Source organism: Panthera leo, chromosome D3 (assembly GCF_018350215.1).
Source record: "Panthera leo isolate Ple1 chromosome D3, P.leo_Ple1_pat1.1, whole genome shotgun sequence".
Classification (NCBI taxonomy): domain Eukaryota; kingdom Metazoa; phylum Chordata; class Mammalia; order Carnivora; family Felidae; genus Panthera; species Panthera leo.
In genome coordinates, this window is record NC_056690.1 from 7,673,690 (window position 1) to 7,693,610 (window position 19,921).

At 49.6% G+C, this 19,921-nt stretch overlaps 2 protein-coding genes across 5 annotated transcripts in view; one reads left to right on the forward strand and one right to left on the reverse strand.

The window, feature by feature from the left end:
* Window positions 1–977: 977 nt before the first annotated feature.
* ORAI1 (ORAI calcium release-activated calcium modulator 1) lies at window positions 978–15,148 on the reverse strand. The gene is made up of 2 exons (XM_042910679.1): window positions 14,632–15,148; window positions 978–2,385 (listed from the first exon to the last, which is right to left on the reverse strand). The coding sequence occupies exons 1-2, from the start codon at window positions 14,929–14,931 to the stop codon at window positions 1,780–1,782; spliced, it is 906 nt and encodes a 301-aa protein (XP_042766613.1). The 5' UTR covers window positions 14,932–15,148; the 3' UTR covers window positions 978–1,779.
* A 217-nt stretch (window positions 15,149–15,365) lies between these two features.
* Window positions 15,366–19,921, forward strand: part of KDM2B (lysine demethylase 2B) — a 153,999-nt gene continuing 149,443 nt past the window's right edge. For all 4 annotated transcript variants that reach the window (XR_006195534.1, XM_042911461.1, XM_042911462.1 and 1 more), the window contains exon 1: window positions 15,366–15,547. The gene's annotated coding sequence lies outside the window, so the exon portion shown is untranslated. The remainder of the gene's footprint in view (window positions 15,548–19,921) is intronic.

Sequence of the window (19,921 nt, forward strand, 5' to 3'; positions counted from 1 at the left end):
TCTGCAAGAAGGTGGGACCAGTCCTCCTGCTGCTGCTGGATCTTCCAAGTTCTTAAGCAAAGCCAGAATCCACATATATGATTTTTGTGAGAGGCTAGGCTCTGAGCCAGACTTTCTTGGTTCGAATTCTAGCCAATTACACTTAACCTCTTTCGGCATCAACTTTTGTCATCTGCAAAATGGAGATAAACATTCCTGCCAAAACATCCTGATTGTAATAACGGGACAACATCGGGGAAGCCAGGCTGAGGTGGCATTCTACAAAACCACAGGCCCAGACTCCAAAAATGTCGATGTCCTAAAGGACAAGAAAAGTCTGTTCCAAATTTAAAAGCAACTAAAGAGACGTGACAGCTCAATGCAACACCTGGGTAAAATCCCTGCTAGAAAGGACATGATAAGGACACGTGGAGAAGTCAACATACATGTCGTTATTAAACAGTACTGCGTCAATATCAAATTTCTTGAATTTGATCACTGAATTGAGGTTATGTAGGAGAAATGTCCTTGGTTTTAGAAGGAAGTATCTAAGCATGAAGGGTGGTATCTGTAACTAATGCACATGGCTCAGGGGAGAAACACAGTTCACCCCCATCATTCAGTTTCAGCATCTGGGCACCTGCCTCCTTGCTGAGGTCAAACGGCACTGTTCTGTCTTCTTGTTTCAGCTTTCCTAAGCGAGTGTTCTTTTCATGTCGTCTATTTAGTGCCACGTTGTTCACACTCGGTGCTTTTAGCTGGCGATTTTGCTACTAATCAACTGTTAGGAATTTTTTAATGTTTATTTTAAGTAGGCTTTGTGCCAATGTGGGGCTTGAACTCACAACCCCAAGATCAAGAGCTGCACGCTCCACCAATGGAGGCAGCCAGGTGCCCCGGTGATTTTGCTATTTAAAAAGAAGGCAGTAGGGTGCCTGGCTGGCTCCATCAGTGAAGCACGCAATTCTTGATCTCGGGGTTGTGAATTCGAGCCCCATGTTGGGTGTAGAGATTGTTTAAAAATAAAAATCTTTAAACAAACAAACAACCCAGAAACACATAAAACAAGGTTAACCTATTGAACGGCTGACAAAATATTGTGACCAGAGCCTCATAGGAACCACAGGAGCAATGGTTCAATACTAATTCAGTGTTCATGATGACTTTGTAGAACACAACTGCTATGAATGACAAGAATTGACTGTATATGTATTTCAGTTGCTATTCTTGCAACTTTTTTGTAGGTTTTTAAATTTTCAAAATAAAACGTTAACAAAATTTCTCACTTAGAGGCTCACCTGATTGGGGTGCCAGAATTCATACCAGGCAGTCCAGACCCAACAAAGACACAAGAGGTGTCCCTTATGAGTATATTTATGTGTATACAGACACACACACACACACACACACACACACACACACACACTCACACGACACTGAATGGGGAGGGGGATCAAGACAGGAAAAACAAGAAGCATCCAAGTGGCACTGGCACAGGGGAGGAGGAGGGACAAAGGGAGCATTTGTCCCCACTGTGGCTCCCACCGGCGGCCTCCTAACAGGAGGTAAACCCAAAGCTGGAAGAACAGGAAGTGCTTATTCTCTTAGAGGAAAGTTTCAAAGTGCAGTCATTTCTCTTAAAAAAAATAAAATAAAGAAGAAGAAGCCTCTTCCCTCCACTCTCTGCCCCCGTGACAAAAGCCCAATCCCTGGAGCTGGCTGTCCTTAAGGCTGGGGCAGGACGAGGTCGTGGGGAGCGGCGTAAGGCCAAAGATCTGAAGTGCCCAGGCCCAGAAGGGCTTATGCATAGTGGCTGCCGGGCGTCAGGGGGTGATCCCCTCTGTGGTCCAGCTGGTCCTGCAAGCGGGCGAACTCGGCCAGCTCGTTGAGCTCCTGGAACTGTCGGTCCGTCTTATGGCTGACCAATGAGCGGTAGAAGTGGACGGCAAAGACGATGAAGACCAGGCCAAAAGGGACCATGATGGTGGTGGAGGCGATGGCGGCGGCTTGGCCCGGAGTGATGCCACCAGTGCTGCTGACGTTGGCGACTGCATCGCTGGCCGGGGACTTGCTGGTGGGCCGCAGCTGCCCGGGCTGCTTCTTGAGAGGCAAGAACTTGACCCAGCAGAGCAGCACCACTTCAGCCAGGAAGAGCAGCGTGCCGATGACCGTGGAAAAGGCCCAGGCCAGCTCGATGTGGCGGTGCATGCGCTCATGGGGTGACTCCTTGACCGAGTTGAGGTTATGCACGTTGCTCACCGCCTCGATGTTGGGCAGGATGCAGGTGCTGATCATAAGTGCAAACAGGTGCACGGCCACCAGCACCGTGGTGCATGCACTAAAGGCGATGAGCAGCCCGGGAGGGTAGTCATGGTCGGCATCTAGCTGCACCTCCACCATCGCCACCTAGGGGCAGGGGAGAGGCAGGCTGAGTGCCAGGATTGTCATGGCCCACAGAACCACACTCAAATCCTGGCTCCCCTCCCATCAAGCTCTCGGACCCTGGGCAAATCAACCTGGCCTCTCCAAGCCTCGGTTTCCTGATCTATATAACGGGGGTAAGAGCACCCCCTCACTTAGGGTTGAGAAAGTACTAGTGAAGATAGCAGGTTTGGAGCCCAGGCTGCCTGGATGTGAATCTCAGTTCTGCTGTTCGCGGGCCACATGTCCTTGGGAAAGCCACTGAGCCTCAACTTCTTTATTTGTGAAACAGAGATATCACAGTAGTTCACAGGATTATTTTAACAATGAAGTCAGAGGGGTGCCTGGGTGGCTCAGTCGGTTGAGCATCCGGCTTTGGCTCAGGTCATGATCTCACGGTTTGTGAGTTTGAGCCCCGCGTCAGGCTCTGCGCTGACAGCTCAAAGCCTGGAGCCTGTTTCAGATTTTGTGTCTCCCTCTCTCTCTGCTCCTCCCCTGCTCATGCTCTCTCTCTCAAAAATAAATAAACATTTTTAAAAAAAATTAAAAAAAAATGAAATCAGAGTCCCTGGTACATGGTAAACATCTCCCAAATAGTATCCACTGCTCCTACCAACCAGCCAGGTATTTAAAGCCAAACCACAAACGGTTAAGATGGTAAGTTTGAGGGGCGCCTGCCTGGGTGGCTCAGTTAAGCGTCTGACTTTGGCTCAGGTCATGATCTCGTGGTTTGTGAGTTCGAGCCCTGCATCTGGCTCTCTGCTGTCAGCGCAGAGCGCTTTGGATTCTGTGATTCCAGAGCTCTCTGCCCCTCCCCCGCTCATGCTCTGCTTCTCAAAAAATAAACAAACTTAAAAAAAAAGATGGTATGTTTGATGTATATTTTACTATGATACAGTTTGCATTAAAAAAAAAAAAAGCACAACCACCAAACCACCAGCGGCCCTCTCTGTTGGCCTAACATATGTTCCCAAGCACAGGCTTCTCCTTTACTCCCTGCTCCAGGGAGAAGGAGAGGGGTGGGGTAGAGAGATGAAGGCCCTCCCAGGCCAGGCCCAACCCTTTCTAAGGACACAGTGCACCAACCAACGAGGAACGTGAAGCTTCCTCAAAGAGACTGAGCCAGGCGCTGTTGCAGTGTGATTGGCAAGCCCTGGGGCCATCTCCTGCCCTCGCCCCAGCTCTGGGCCCCACGGCTGACGCACTAGTTGCTCCCCAGTTCCTGGAGACCTGTGGACCCAGGGTCACCAGGGGCACGTTCTGGGCCTGCCACCTGCTGCTTCTCACTTGGGCCTTGCAAATCACCCCCATGTGAAGATGCCAGCTCATCAGATCTGGACCAGGAACAGCGAGCAGTGGGCACACTGCCAGGGTCTGCCTGCCAGGCTGGAGGGACTGGGGCAGCAAACGCCAATGGCAATACCATTAAGGATAGTGAGTGGCCTTTCATAAAATGTTTGCTATGTGGGTACCAGGCTCAGAGAGGGGAGGTCCAATGCTGAAATGTATCCACTAGCCCCATACCAGGTGACCCTGACCCCTCCTTACCCTGGAGGCGGGGGATGGGGCTCTTTCTTTCCCCACTAGCTCTCCTGCCTGTTTGCCTGGCCCTGCTTGCTTTCATTTCTCATCTCTCTCTCTACCCTTCCTTTGACCAGGAAAGGCAGTGTGGGGCATTGGTCAGGATCACGGGCTCTAGAGCCAGGCTGCCTGGCTTTGAACCCTGACTCCTCTGCCCTTTATTCAGCTGTGATTCTAGCAAGCTCCTTCAACTTTCTGGGCCTCAGTTTCCTTATCTGTAAAATGGGAATAATAGTACATGACTCAGAGCATTGTTGTGAGGACCGAGTTAATCCCATGTAAAATACTTAGTGCCTGGCAGAAAGTAAATACTCAATAAAAGTGAGCTTTATTATCATTTTTTTCAGTTTAGAAACCTTCATCCCCAAACCCACTATCTCTATATGGAATTGTGTGGGGTTTCTACTCTCCACTGGAAGGGTATACCTGGGCTGAAAGAACACCAAGGCCAAAGTGGGGGGCCTGAGTCTGGCTCCAGAACCACCTTCCTTATTTGACCTTGGTCAAAACCTTCCCCTCTTGTCTGTAAAAGGAGGGAACATGGCGAGATTAAGGTCACAGGCTAAAGCTTATTTGGGGTCTGACACCTTGAGAATCTGATGAAAATAATGGATATCCTCCTTCGAACATCCAGGCATATATATTCACAGGGCTTTTCAGACAATTTCAACGAGATTCACAGACTTGCCCCAGACTTGCCCCAGTTGATGACTGTATGAACTGTTCAGCCCAGGAGTTTACAAAATGTTTCAAACTCATATAAATCTGGGGCAGTGCCATCAGGATTTCAACTGTTTTTTAAGATCACTGGTGGCCTAATGCCAATCCTGAAAATTCTTAGTACACACGGGTGAGGGCAGGCCATCAGGGCACAGTGAGTTAAGGGACACATACCAGGGACCCCTGTTCTCAGCCACCAAGCCTGCCCACGCTGGAAAGGGAGGGGGACACCCTCCAGCAATGCATGCCTTCTGCCACCACCTCCCCACCCCCAGCACTTCCTCTTCCTGTTTTTGGCCTGTTGCCCCGGAACCTGAAACTGGAGAAGGGACAAGCAGGAGAGCCCGCTGGCTGCTTGGCTGCCTCAGGTCCACTGACTATTTATTCACTCACTGGAAATATCCAGACCCACGAGGTACATCAGGCTGAACTGAATGCTGGGGTATATTCCAGGGGGACATATACAGGTAACTAATCTGTTCCCTTACCTGGTGTCTCCCCTTCTATGTAGCCATTAAGGATGAACTGGCTTCTCCACTTACAAAGCTGGTGACCTTGGACAAATATTTCAACCTCTCTGTGTCACATCAATAAAACAGGGGCCCACTTCTTATGGTTGTTATGACCATTTAATGAGCTAATGAATATAAAGCCCTTGGAACAGGAGCTGGCATACAGTAAGCTTAACAAAGTATCAACGATTATGAGCAACATCATTATTCTTTTACAAATGAGGAAAAATGGGCTCAGAGAGGCGAGGTCAGCTTTTCCAGGGGTCAGACTGCTTCTAAGTGGGAGCTCTGAACTCAGATCCATGTGGCTTTAAAGCCCATGTGCAAAGTGGATAATAGAAGCTCTTTCTCACCTGGGTGCCCCTACAGACTGAATGCTTCTGTTCCCTCTAAATTCTCACCTTGAAACCCTAATCCCCAGTGTAATAGTAGTAGGAGGTGGGGCCTTTGGGAGATGATTCGGTCAGGAGGGTGGAGCCCTCGCAACAGGTTAGTGTCCCTACAAAAGAGAGCCCCGGGGGCACCTGGGTGGCTCAGTGGGTTAAGCATCCACTCTTGATTTCGGGTCAGGTCATGATCTCACTGTTGCTGAGATGGAGCCCTGCGGAGCCTGCCTGGGATTCTCTCTCCCTCTCTCTCTGCCCCTCCCCTGCTTGTGCTCTCTCTCTCAAAATAAATATATAAATTAAAAAAAAGGGGGGGGGGGGTGTATGTGTTTATGCATGGAACCTGCTTAGGATTCCCTCTCTCTCTCTCTCTCTCTCTCTCTCTGTCGTTCTCCCCCGATCACACTCTCTAAAAGAAAAAGAACAAAAAGAGTGAGAGAGCCCAGAGAGCCCCTTGCCACTCCAGCCATGGGAGGGCAGAGTGAGTAGACAGCAGCTTTGAATCAGGAAGCCAGACCCTCCACAGATTCCGAATCTGCTGACACCTTGATCTTGGATGTCCAGTCTCCAGAACTGTGAGGAAATAAATGTCTGTTGTTTATAAGCCACCCAGTTTGTTATTCTGGTACAGCGGCCCAGATGGACTAAGACAGTTGCTGAGGAGACTAAATAAGGTCTTGACATGTAAGCATTTACCACAGGGCCAGGCTACAGGAGGCGCACAATAAATTTTAGTTAAAAAGAAAAACATGGGGCTTGAAGCAGAAGAGAAATAGCCCAGGGGTGCCTGGTTGGCTCCGTGGGTAGAGTATGCGGCTCTTGATCTTGGGGTCATGAGTTCGAGCCCCATGTTGGGTGTTGAGATTGCTTAAATAAACTTTAACAAAGAGAGAGAGAGAGAGAGAGAGAGAGAGAGAGAGAGAGAGAGAGAGAGAAAGAAAGAAAGAAAGAAAGAAAGAAAGAAAGAAAGAAAGAAAGAAAGAAAGAGCGAGCCCCTGGACACCCTCAGCTGATCCCATGAGAGAACTGATCCCATGAGCCAAGGTTCTGCCCCCTGGGGTGGGTGAGAGGGTCAGATCCTCACTCTGGGCCTCATCTGCCCAAGTTCCAAACCTGGGGCATAAGGGGAAAGTGTGCCCCAAACCACACGGTGCCAGATGGCTACCTCAGCAGGACAGAGACCACGCTTTCCACACCATTTGTCATACTCACAGGATCCAGGACCAGAAATCACAGCTGTTGGAACGGACCTGACCTGGGGACACCAGAACTGGCCAGCTCTCCCAGAGGTCTTGAGCTGGGGAGAGGCTGGCAGCAAAGCCTGAAACGCTGGGCACTTTGAGGAAGAGGAAAAGCCCTGCTCCCAAGCTCTGGAAGAAACCCCATTACCCTCACCAGCCCCTATAATTCCTGGGGCTTTGACCATGCAGGCTGGCTGTATGTACTGTTCCCACACTAGGGGCAGAGTTCAGTGCCATGGGGCTGTGGAAAGAATAATGTGGACTGAGAAGGAACGGATGGCACGCGTCTTGGATCCTGATGAAAACCATTCACAGGAATACAAGCCACTGTTTTTTCCAGAACGCTTCCCGCTTGGGAAATCTCCCCACAGATAGCAAGAGTAAAGTCAAGGGGGCCTCGCGGAATCTGGCAGGCGACTCCCAGGGCCCCAGCTCAGTCCCAGAGAGATCAGATCAGATCAGATTGCAAGCAACTTCACAAGGTAAATATAGCCAGAGTGCTGGGCCTGTTAACCCAAAATAAACAGCTCCCAGCCAGCCAAGGGCCTGCTTGAACCTGGCCACATGGGGCCTAAAGGGATAGGAAGGACGAGAGACTGCCAGCCCCACCTCACACTGGTCCGTGGATCCCGCACGGTGAACACTGGGATGCCAGTTTTCAAGTATGAGACAAGAAGATGACCATAGGACTCTACAAAGGGTGGGGCCTGGCTGGCTTTGCCAGGCATGTGCCCGCTACGCCCGAATGCCAACCATCATTCCTCGCCCCTGCTGGGCTCCATGGAGACCCCTGCCACCTGGTGACTCGAAGTCCAGGCCCTTCTGAGACAGTCCTCCCATGCCTGGCCCGACCCCAGCACCCACAGTTGGGAGAGCCAACTGTCCTTTTCTAAGCCGAAGCTTCACTGTTCACTCCTTAAGGAGGGTGGGTGGCTGGGCCTGGAACAGGAGGGCCACCAAGCACAGCCACCCAGGTCATCCAGAGTTGTCTGAGCTTGCCGCACTACCTCAAATGCAAACCATTTATTAAGAAAGAATTGAGGCCTTGTCTAGTGGTTTATAAACTCTTTTGACCACTTCAGTCCAGTACTCCAAATGTTTCCATAAAGAGAAACACATTTGTAACAGAAACAAAAGTTTCCCCAAACAATACTTCTTCTTCTTCTTTTTTTTAAAATTTTTTTTTTAACGTTTATTCATCTTTGAGAGACAGAGCATGAGCGGGGAAGGGGCAGAGAGAGAGGGAGACACAGAATCCGAAGCAGGCTCTGGGCTGTCAGCACAGAGCCCGGCGTGGAGCTCGAACTCATGAACTGTGAGATCATGACCTGAGCGGAAGTCGGATGCTCAACCGACCGAGCAGGTGCCCCACAATACTTCTTCTTAAAGGAAGGTAATATAGCCTAGCCTTACAACACCCAATGCATGCTATTTCATTCCATTCTTATTTCATTTGGAAACAACAACAATAACAACAAAACAAAAAACAAAAACAAAAACCTGGTGGTGATTCACTAAATATAGGTCATAAGCTAAATTTGTTGAACTTGCTGGTTGGGGGAAGTACAGGCCTAGACTCTTTCTTTCTTTTTTAAATTTTTAAAAAAATATTTATTTGGGGGGAGGGGCAGAGGGACAGAGAGACACAGAATCCAAAGCAGGCTCCAGGCTCTGACCTGTCAGCCCAGAGCCCGATGGAGGGCTTGAACTCATGAACCCTGAGATCATAACCCGAGCCAAAGTCAGAAGCTCAACCAACTGAGCCACCTAGGCACCCCTGGGCTTTCTCTTGATCTAGCTAATTCCAATTCCTTGGTTTTACCTTCCAAGTCACCCCTGTTCTGTGGCCTCTCAGGTGAGGATGAGACCATTCACCTACTTATGGGAAGTATGTATTGAGAGCTTACTATGTGCCTGGAGGACCTTGTGGCTCCGAGAAAGTGCAGGAACTAGGACAGCAAAATCTCTGCTCCAGCAAGCATGGCAGGCACTGAATATTTAGGCAAAATAAGTATTTTCAGATTGTGGTAAATGTCCTGCAATCCACACTCTCCTGCTACTACACTTATCGAACATGTCCTAAAGACGTAACTATATGACTTGCTTCCTCCACTATACTCTTATTTCCTGTTTCCCCAGGATCCAGCACTGTTCCTCTTCCCTCTAGGGGCCACGGTAAAACACTGTTGAAGAAATACATCAGGGACACCTGCGTGGCTCAGTTGGTTAAGCGTCCAACTTCGGCTCAGTTCGTGATCTCGCAGTTCATGAGTTCAAGCCCCATGTCAGGCTCTGTGCTGACAGCTCAGAGCCTGGAGTCTGCTTCGGATTCTGTGTCTCCCTCTCTCTCTGCCCCTCCCTCACTTGCACTCTGTCTCTCTCTGTCTCTCAAAAATAAATAAACATTAAAAAAAAAAAAAAAAAAAAAAAAAAAAGCTACCCAGAAGTCCCATTAGAGAGAAACCTGCTGGCTTTTACTTAAACTTTCTCAGCTTTACTTCTCCAAGGGACCCCACCCCAGCCCCAAACATTGATTACTATCATGCCATCTTAAGAAACCCTAGAGTTCTCTCCTTCACCAGACCTGCACCCAACAACTGGCAGAACTCAATACAAATCCCAGCTGAAAATTCCAGAAATGCAGGACAGACACTTGTGAAGTTTTACAAAAGGCTTCTCTGAGAGGCAGGGAGCACCGTCCCCTTGGGGCATTAGACAAATTTCCATTTATAAACAGCCTGGAGTGCAGAACCCCACATCTGGAAGGATTCAAAGCCTTAGTTTTTCTATCTATAGTAAATATCTTTTAGAGTTGGTCTGAGGAGGGGGCCTGGGTGGCTCAGTTGGGTTAAGTGTCTGACTCTTGATTTTGGTTCTGGTCATGATCTCATGGTTCATGGCTAGGGAGTCTGAGCCCAGCACTGAGAGCTAGAGATTCTCTCTCTGCCCCTCCCCCACTCGAGCTCTTTCTCTCTCTCTCTCTCTCTCTCTCTCAAAAACAAATAAACTTAAAAAAAAAAAAAAGAGTTGATCTGAGGATAAAATAAGAATGAAAGAAAAGGGTCCAGGGTTGTTCATATCTAGTGGTTAGTAAATAGTAGTAACATCATCAAGATTATTCTAGAATTCATCACACAACTCCTCTCCTCCAAAACCTTAATGCCTCCCACTGCCTACACAAGAATTCAGATTTCCGAAACAGCCAGTCAAAGCCAAGCAACACCTTACCTGACTAGATTCACCTTTTCTCAACTACTCCCTACACACCCTCAAGTCCAGCCACACCTGCCCCGCCACCTTTCCCTGAGACCCTAAACTTCCCATTTTGTAACTTTGCTCCCAACACTTCCTCTGATAGGAGGGTTCTTCCTGAGCTCTGACTCTTTCACCTCTGGAATCACACTATTTGGAATCAGTTCACCCCTGGGGCGCCTGGCTGGCTGGCTCAGTGGGTAGAGCGTTCAACTCTTGATGGTGGGGTTGTAAGTTCAAGCCCCACGTTGGGTATAGAGATAACTTAAAAAAAAAAAAAAAAAAAAAAAAAAAAGAAAGAGAAATCAGTTAACCCTTACCAAAGTAGTCCCATGGGAACAAGGGTGAGCGAGATTCCTGAAAACCTGGGCCAGGTATGTTCTAAGTGCTTTGCAAGTACTAACGCAATGAACCCTCACACCAACTCTGTGAGGCAGGTACTGCCATTATCCTCATTTTACAGGTAAGGAAGCGAAGGCCCCGAGACATTAAGTGACTTCCCCAGGACCTCACAGTTGTAAGCGGTAAAGCCGGGATTTAAACCCAAGTTGTCTGGCTCCAGAGTCCTTGTTCTTTCTTTGCTCTGCCGTATTCGGGCCTCGAGCTCTGTCCTCCTACCACTCCCGGTGTTTCCCCCTAGCGATGGGGCCACCCCAGGGTCACAGGGCTCTGCAGCTCACCGGCCAAGCAATCCCAGCCAAATTATCCACCTGGGACAAAGCACCTGCCCTCGCCTGTCCTCCACAGATCGTGTGAAGATCACAAGAGATGGTGCAAATAAAACACTTAGCACAACGCCTGGCCTACTGCAAGAGCCCAGTCAACAAAAGCAATGATCACTATTTAGTAATCAGCACTATGAGTAGTAACGGTTATTTCTTACTCGTCTCCATGCCCCCCTGAACTCTGAACAACGTATCCCAGAGGCTCAATGTCTTATGATTTCAGCCCTTCCTTCCAACTCATTTTCACAGACATTCCAAGCAACTTCTGAACCCGTTCTGGGACCCGGGAACAAAAGGGTGCTGGCGGGCAGAGAACTTGAGGAGGCAGATAATCCAAAAATAATTGATCCCAGGTTGTGGAAAGCATTTTGTTTACGGCAGCAAGCTGACCTTCCCAATTATCTTCTGCTTAGGCTAACGTTACAGCCTGCCCTCCGCAGCAAACCAAGATTGCCAGTGTGCTTGCCATGGTCCCGCAAGGCACAGGGTCAGGCCGAGGGGGCTGCCTCTCACTTAGATAAACTGAGGCACAGGTGACTTGAGTCATACCCTCATCTCCAGGAGCTCCTGCAGGATGCTGACCATGTGCTATGTATCCAGGGCCCCTGGTTTAGGGAGTCCGGATGCTGAGCCTAGCAAAGGCATGTTGTTTCCAGAAATGCTGTCAGGAGTAGGATTCTTGTTTGCAGACGAGAGAGGGTCCAGCTACGGTGTGTACAATCAGATTCTGACAATTCCTCAACCTCTGGTGGGCTCAGTCAGGACTCATAACGAATCCTCATGCAAGATGAGAGCAGGATAGGTACCCGTTTTGTCCACATGAGGAAACTGGCTTCAAAGAATATAAGCCGCTTATCTGAGATCCTGCAGCCTATCTCCCCAGCACATCAGGGCACCTGGCCAGGCCCTTCCACCCACAAGGGGGGAGTCTCTCAATCCCCTCCGGGCTCTTCAGAGACCCTCCCTCAATCTCACCTGCTGAGCAGGTGAGCCTGGTAGGCTTGCCAACTCTCCTACCTTTGGAGATCGGAGGTCACATCAGTGCCTCTGGTTTTCCATGTCTCTAGGAAGGAAGCCCTCTGGGGGCAGGAAGTTGGTTGTGCTGACTCACGGGCCAAGGGAGAGTAGTCCAGGAAACTTGCCACTGTTTCCATGGTGCCGGGCTGTGTGGCACCCCTTCCTCTCAGAGGCTCACTCACAAGGCTGGGTGTCTGTAGTGGGGAGTGGAGCAAGGTAGACCTGCCTGCCTCTTCGATCTGTCTGTCCAGGCCAACTCCATTTCTCCCATAGATTTACAGACTCACAACAGTTGCCCCCTTGTAACCACTTTCCCAGAACACAGGCTGTGATGGGGCTCGTCCCTCCCTGTCAGAAGAACTTTGGGGAGTTCATCTGTGGAGCCAGGAAGGCTTCTCCACCCTGACCAGGGAAAATATAAAGATTTTTCTTTTGTAGTTTTTTTTTTTTTTTTAAAGTAATCTTTACACTTAACATGGGGCTCGAACTCACAACCCCGAGATCAAGAGTGGCATGCTCTTCCAACTGAGCCAGCCAGGCACCCCCTGACCAGGGAAATAGAGGTCCCCAAGATATAGTCTGGATGAGCCAAGGCCCACCCAATGCCACTGGCTGCCCTGCTTCCTGACTTCCTGCACCATATTCTTAGCAGGAGGAAGAGGAAGGTGCCATCTGATTGAGAGGCTAGCTTCTCCAGGCCTAACAGGACTCCAGAGGGCAGGAAAGTGCTACCCATTAGATCCTCAGTTCTCCCGAAGTGGGAAGGGGGCTGGGCAGTTATGAATTTATGACCCCAAGAAAAAGGGGAACAGGTATGCCACCATCTTAAATTCAGTGCACAGCTGTGAGAAGCTAATGGTGTCACTCCCTGCCCCCAAACTGTAACGTTTTTATTTTGCTTAGAAGAAACTTTCCTGCTCTATTTCCCATCTCCCAGGAGTCCTGGTCGAACATGTCCCTGGCTGGACGTTGGTCAGAACTCCACACACCCACAAAAGGCACAAGTGCCCAAGACAGTTCTGAGCCTGCAGACTCAGGTTCAAATCCTGCTCTAGTAGAGTACCGTATCGCCTTGGGAAAGTTACGTGGCAAAACCACCTGAAAGGGTAGTTGAGGAATTAGTGTGGAAGTTTAGGGAACCTACAGGATGCCTAGTACAGGGTGAGTGATTGATAAATGTCAGCTAGTCTTAAAGATTCTTCAGGCAAGAGGCTCAGACCTGTCTCCAAGGATCTGGGAATGACAGAACAGAATTCCATCATATGACCTAAACTAAACACTAGGGTGCCACTCCCTCACACAAACACACACATTCTCTCATCTCCTCTCAAGGGCTTCCTCGATTTAATTCTTTTTTTTTTTCTTTTTAATTTTTAAAAATGTTTATTCATTATAAACACGAACAGAGCACAAGTGGGGGAGGGGCAGAGAGAGAGGGAGACACAGAATCTGAAGCAGGTTCCAGGCTCTGAGCTGTCAGCACAGAGGGCGACAAGGGGCTGCGACTCGTGAGCGGAGCCGTGAGATATGACCTGAGCTGAAGTCGGACGCCCAACAGACTGAGCCACCCAGGCATCCCTAATTCTTAGAGATACTTCTAAATAGCAGCCTTCATTTACTGATTCAGAAATCAAGATCCAGAGAGAAATCTGTCTCAGGTCACCCAGGCAGTGGCAGACCTAGGGAGAGCTCTTCCCCACCGGACCACCTGGCTTTTCCACTGAGGCCCCGTGTGCTCTGGGCCTGCTCAAGGCTTCTAAAAAGTTCAGGCTCTATTGCGTCGGCCCACTTGTTTGTAGAACACAGGGAGAGTACCAGACACACTCCCAAGAAAACAGGAGGGTGCAGCCACTCCCTCCCTCAAGGCCAAGAGCTTAGCTCACTCACTGGGGAGGCGGGAGTGCTCTGGGCTAGGGACCTTGTTGGGGGGGGGGGAGACCCCACTCACACAGGTTGATGTCACACAGTGATAATCACGAATTGTTCTGTAGGCCCCGCCCTGGGAGACTCCAGGCCTGAAGGCATCCTCAGGGCCACTTCTTGGTCCAACCTGCAGCCTCACCTACACCACCTCTCAGAGGCTTCTCGCTGCAGCCCAGCCTGGCATGGGAAGAGGAAACTATGCCTGACCCCCCAGATCAGCCGAAAGCCCATTCATGGGGAATATGTCCCACCGGCCTCCCCCACACCCAGTGACTCAGTGGCAAGTTTCTGAAGAGTAGACTGAGGGTGGAGAGCGGTTGTCAAAACCCCAGGCTGAGGCTCTCGGAAAATGCAGTGGGAGAAAGGTTGTCAGGAAATCCCCTCCACTAGGTGATAAAAGGACATGGCCAATACCTTTTGGCCTCAAGTGTGAGGTCATGTGAGAGACAGCTCCAGGGTCCCTCTCCACCTCTTGACACCTGCTCCCAAGGAGATCACACCCTTTCCGGCCTTCCTTTCCCCCTGAACATATATGTGGAACTGTCTTCTTACAGATCCACTTCTAAGATACTGCTCTTTCCTCCCTACTTGCTGCATCAAACTTGCCCATTTGAAGGCACCTGAGCCCCCCAACCCTGGACAATTTCTATGACACCCAGTCTCCCACACCAGGTGTCACTTGTCGCCCACTTTTCCTCACGTCCAACACTCTGGACTTCCCACCCCCCAGCGTCCACAACACCTTTCTCCCAGATCTTTCCCGCATCCCCTGCCCTCCCGGCCCGCCCAGCTTGCTCCCTGTGGGCACCGTCGGGGCTGCGGGCGGGAGCGGCCAGGACAGGAGAGGGGGCAGGGCAGGGCGGCCCGAGCTCACCATGGCGAAGCCGGAGAGCAGAGCAGAGGTCCGGCTAGAGGCTTTGAGCTTGGCACGGCTCAAGTAAAGCTTGCGCCAGGACAGCGCCTGCATCGAGTGCTCGTTGAGGCTCATCACCTCGGAGTAACTCTGGCCGATCCAGTCCGGGTAGGTGACGGCGGCTGGCGGCGGCGACGACCCCGGGGTCTCCCCGTCCCCGCTGCGGCGGCGGCTCCGGCGGCTGCCGCTGGTGGTGCTGCCGCCGCTGAGGGGAAGCTCGGGGCTGTTGTTGTCCGGGGGCGGGGCGGGCTCCGGATGCATGGAGCACCGTGCAAAGGCGCGGGCCGGCCCGGGCGCCTGCGAAGGCAGCGGCCCCCACCCTCCGCCGCACCTCCGCCTCCGCCTGAGGCAGCCGCCGCCTGCCCCCCGCGCGGGCCGGGCCTGACCCAGACGGCCGCCAAGCACGAGAGGCAGGTCGAGGAAGCTGCTGCAGCCCCAACTCGCAGGCCCGCGGCGCCGCTTGCAAAAGCCCGGGGCGGCCCCGACGCGAGCCTGCGCGCTAGCCGGCGTCCAAGATCCTTGGTCCGGACCCTCGGCGCGCGCCGCGATTGGCCGCCCCCTTGGGCTCATTAGCATGGCCCCCGCCCATTCCTGACACCCCGCCCACGGGGAGGTGGGAGGTACCGGCGCAAGTCATGTGACTCGTGCCCTCCGACGGCACCGCCCACCGTCTCCGGCGCGGGCTACGAGCTTTTGCTCCTCTTTCTGGCAGCTCTCCAGGCCCTCAGGGCCGTGTCGAGCTCTCGCTGCCCGCGCCTCCCGTCTCAGCTGCTCCGATGGCCCCTCGCCCAGAGCTCGGACTCCTGGGTCGGGCCACCTGAGGTCACCTCTCGGCACCTCCTGAGGCCCGTTCCCCCTTGGAACTAAGTGGCTCAAGGTCTGTAGGAAAAAGCTGGCTGAGGTCTAGAGTTCATTCGGTCTTTACTTACTGAGCACCTACCAGGTGCCAACTTGTTTAGTCGCTCAGGGGTGAACAACATGGACAAAATCCCCTGCCTTCGTGGCGCTTATATTCTAGAGGGAAGACACACAAACACCAAGGAGTAAAATTATGATAGTTTAGAGGGTGATAAATGTATCCGGGAAAAAAAAAAAAAAAGGCAGGGTAAAGGGGATGAGTAGTGCCCGGGTTGCAATTTTTATTTAAGAATGCTGTGGTCGGGGAGTTTTGGTCTGTTTTGTTCAATCCGTTCACTTGACGGGTCACCAGCGTCTGATGTGTAGTAGGTTGGCTGGCACCCGATAAATATTTTTTGAATGAATGAATGCTCAAACCCATTCAGAAACTGTTTACTGAGCGCCTAGTAAGTGCGAGACTGAGGGATTCCAGGAAAATGGTAACCTTACTGGAATCATATTTTAGTGGGGACAACAGGCAATAAATTAATAAGTTTACACTTTTCTGACTTGGTCACATTTGAAATGAGACCTGAGCCAGCGATGCAAAAAGCCAGGAGCCTGTATTCAGGGGACAATAGCAAGTGCAAAGACCCTGAAGTGGAGGCAGAGGTGAGGTGGGGTTAGAGGTCTAGGCTCTGGGAGGACAGGGACATTTACTGTCGGGTTCACAAGTGTACCCCCGTATCTAGAATAGCACTAGGCACGTAGGTGGCGCTCAGTAAGTATCTGTTGAATGAATAGATGTGGGAGAGACAGTGATGAGTGAAGCTCATAATTAGCCCAGTCAAATCACAGGCATGTGGCATTCCAGGTCAGCGATGATGAAATTTAACTATTGTCACCACTAGAGGGCGCTCCTCCACACCCCCCACATTATGGGATAAACCTTAAGGCCCCTTCCTCCCCAAAGTCTCTGGGATTCCTCAGAGGACTTTCTGGGCGTTTTCTTGAAGACTAGGCAAGTTGGAATTTGAAATCTCACCTCACTGGGCTTGTTTCTTTGACGGCTTTTGTACTTGTTACTCCTTCTGCTTACCATCTGTGTTCGAATGCCACCTCCCAAGACAGACCTTTCCTTTCTGTCTAAAGTAGCCCCTATCTCATATTCCATCATCTCACCCTACTTTATTTCTTTTGGAATTCTGATTACTACAGTATCTGAAATCACCTAGTTTATTTATGTATTGACCTGTTTGTCCTTGTCCCCACCCCAGCCAATGAGCACCCTGAGAGCAAAGTTGGTGTCTGTTTAAGTCACTTTGTCAACACCCCAGGGACTCTCACGGGATTAGGTGCACAGGAAACTCCTATTTGAAGCATGTTTAATGAATAAGATGTGCTTGGGTCTGAAGAATCCTTGCTCAGACAGAATTGGGTACACACAACATTTGGAAGCTGGTGGGGCCTGAGGGAGGCCACGTCTGAAAGGGGAAGAGGCTGGAAGCTGGAAGGCGAGATTTGCTGATTTAGAAGGAACAATGGGATCTGGGAGTGGCAGTTTAGCAGGGGGCTTTGGAGTTGGGACGAGGCCACGTTTCCTTCCTCCAACTCCTCCATCATGCCCCTCCCCCCCTCCTAATTCTCTGCAGTTTGAATCCTACCACATGCACAGAGCAGAAAAAATAAAAATATTATCCAGACTTGGAGGGGAGGCATCTGGGCAATCCCTGCTTCCGGCCCTAGGTCCTATAGCCCTGAAGGGCCTGTGGTTAGTAACTTTTCCCCACCAGCCGGGACCTGAGATGCACCAACTCCATCCCAGACTAACCATTGGAGAATCCTGTTTGAAACCCAAGCTGCCCAACCGGGCGGTGCTTCCAAACTCCACGCGTAGCTCCCCCTAGTGGCCAGGGACGTGTGCTCTCAGCCTTTGGGAGTTTATATCCAAAAAAAATCCAAATAGAATTTTTTCAGTCAACTCTGTGCGTGAGCCTATAGAGATCCAACTGAAAATGTTGCTGCACCCTGCTGCTGTGGCTGTGGGCACAGCCCAGGGCTGACCAAAGATGGCCCGAGCTGCCCTTGGAGATCGGGTAGCAAGCTCCTGGTAAGATGGAGTGAAAAAAAGCTAATGCTTAAGTAGTGCTTACTAATGACAGGTGCTATTTTAAACCCTTTATTATTAAGTAATTTATATATTGTAAATAAGTACATAATATACAAATATAACACGTATGATTTAATATATAATATTACATATAATTGATATATTTTATTAAAGTTGTTATATACTCATTATATATTTAAGTTTTTTATTTTATTTTTTAAGATTCTTTAAAAATTTATTTACTTTTTAAATTTAATTTTTTTTTGTAATGTTTATTTATTTTTGAGAGAGAGAGAGATAGAACATGAGCTGCGGAGGGGCAGAGAGAGAGGGAATCACAGAATCTGAAGCAGGCTATAGGCTGTCAGCACAGACCCTGACACGGGGATCAAATACACAGACTGTGAAATACTGACCTGAGCCAAAATCCAGTGCTTAACTGGTGGAGTCACCTAGGCACCCCTATTTTATTTTTTTTTTAATATTTTTTATTTTTTATTTTTTATTTTTTTTTATTTTTTATTTTTGGGACAGAGAGAGACAGAGCATGAACGGGGGAGGGGCAGAGAGAGAGGGAGACACAGAATCGGAAACAGGCTCCAGGCTCCGAGCCATCAGCCCAGAGCCTGACGCGGGGCTCGAACTCACAGACCGCGAGATCGTGACCTGGCTGAAGTCGGACGCTTAACCGACTGCGCCACCCAGGCGCCCCTAATATTTTTTATTTTTAATTTAAGAGAAAGAGATTGAGAGCAGGGGAGAGGGACAGAGGGAGAGATAGAGAATCTCAAGCAGGCTCCATGCTCAGCGTGGAACCCAATGTGGGGCTACATCCCATGACCCTGGGATCATGACCTGAGCCGAAATCAAGAGTCCAACGCTTAACCAACTGAGCCACCCAGGTGCTCCTAAATATTGTTTTAAGTAGGCTCCATGGCCATCATGGGGATTGAACTCATGACCCTGAGATTAAGAGTCATATGCTCTACTGACTGAGCCAGCCAGGCGCCCCTTAAAATTTTATTTTTAAGTAATCTCTATACTCAACATGGGCCTAAACCCACAACCCAAGATCAAGAGTTGCATGCTCCACAGACTGAATCAGCCAGGGCCCCCCATATTATAGGTTATATTAAATACGTGAAATGATTTCATTGTTTATTATTTTATTATATTGAATATATTGTATTCAACTCAAGAGTTTTTTACAACTCATGCTATTAATATCACCATTTTCCAGATGGAAAATCAGAAAACTAATGAGTATAGTAAGTACTACAGGACATTAAACCTTAGAGTGGGACTCTAGGATCTGGGGCTTCACCACCATCAAACTCACACCTGCCTGCATCTCCAGAGGTATTTTGTTAACGTGTAAGTTACTAAAAACCACCCAAGCAGTTTAGTTTTAGCTTGTTCTTAGGGCAAAGTTTGAGAACCACTGAACTAGATGGGCTTTAGTTTTTAAGTACTTTCAGTCTTTTACAATGGTTGGGGTTGGCTGTTCCCTTGTCTACTCAGTTGCAGTGTGACCTTGGGCAAATTACTTAACTTCTCTGAGCCCCCAGTCCTCTTAGCAAAAATGGAGGTATTAGAAATATCTATTCATGGACCCTGAGTGTGGACACCTAGTCACCTCTCTCAGGCAGATTAATAGGAGAGGTATATTTGATGCCCAGCTGAAGAGGAACCTTCTTGCCACTTCCTGTTCAATAAAAGCTCAAAGAATTTTCCACTTTTAAAAAGAGAGTACTTTGGGGCGCCTGGGGTGGCTCATTCAGTTGAGCTTCCGACTTTGGCTCAGGTCATGATCTCACTGTTTGTGGGTTCAAGGCCTGCATCGGGCTCACTGCTGTCAGGGAGGAGCCCGTTTTGGATCCTCTGTCCCCTCTCTCTCTGCCCCTCCCCTGCTCTTGCTCTCTTTCTCAGAAATAAATAAAACATTTAAATAAATAAATAAATAAAGAGAGAGAGAGAGAGAGAGAGTACTTTGTTGGAGCCCATCGTAATCTGATCCCTTGCTTCTGTTTGCTTCCTTCTCCCATCTCTGCCTCCCCCTCTGCTCTGAGGTTTAAAACCCCTAAATTAGGAGTGCCTATGACTCAAGAGTCATCTAGGTGTCATGAGTTTGAGCCTTGTGTTGGGTATACAGATTACTAAAAATAAATAAATGTTTAAAAAACACCCTAAATTAATAATCATAAAAACAACCACCATTTCTTGAACTCATGCCTCTACAGAACAGGGCTTGTATACCTCTGGTAATAGGAAGCTCACTCCTTCCAGAAGCCATGCATTTCCGTA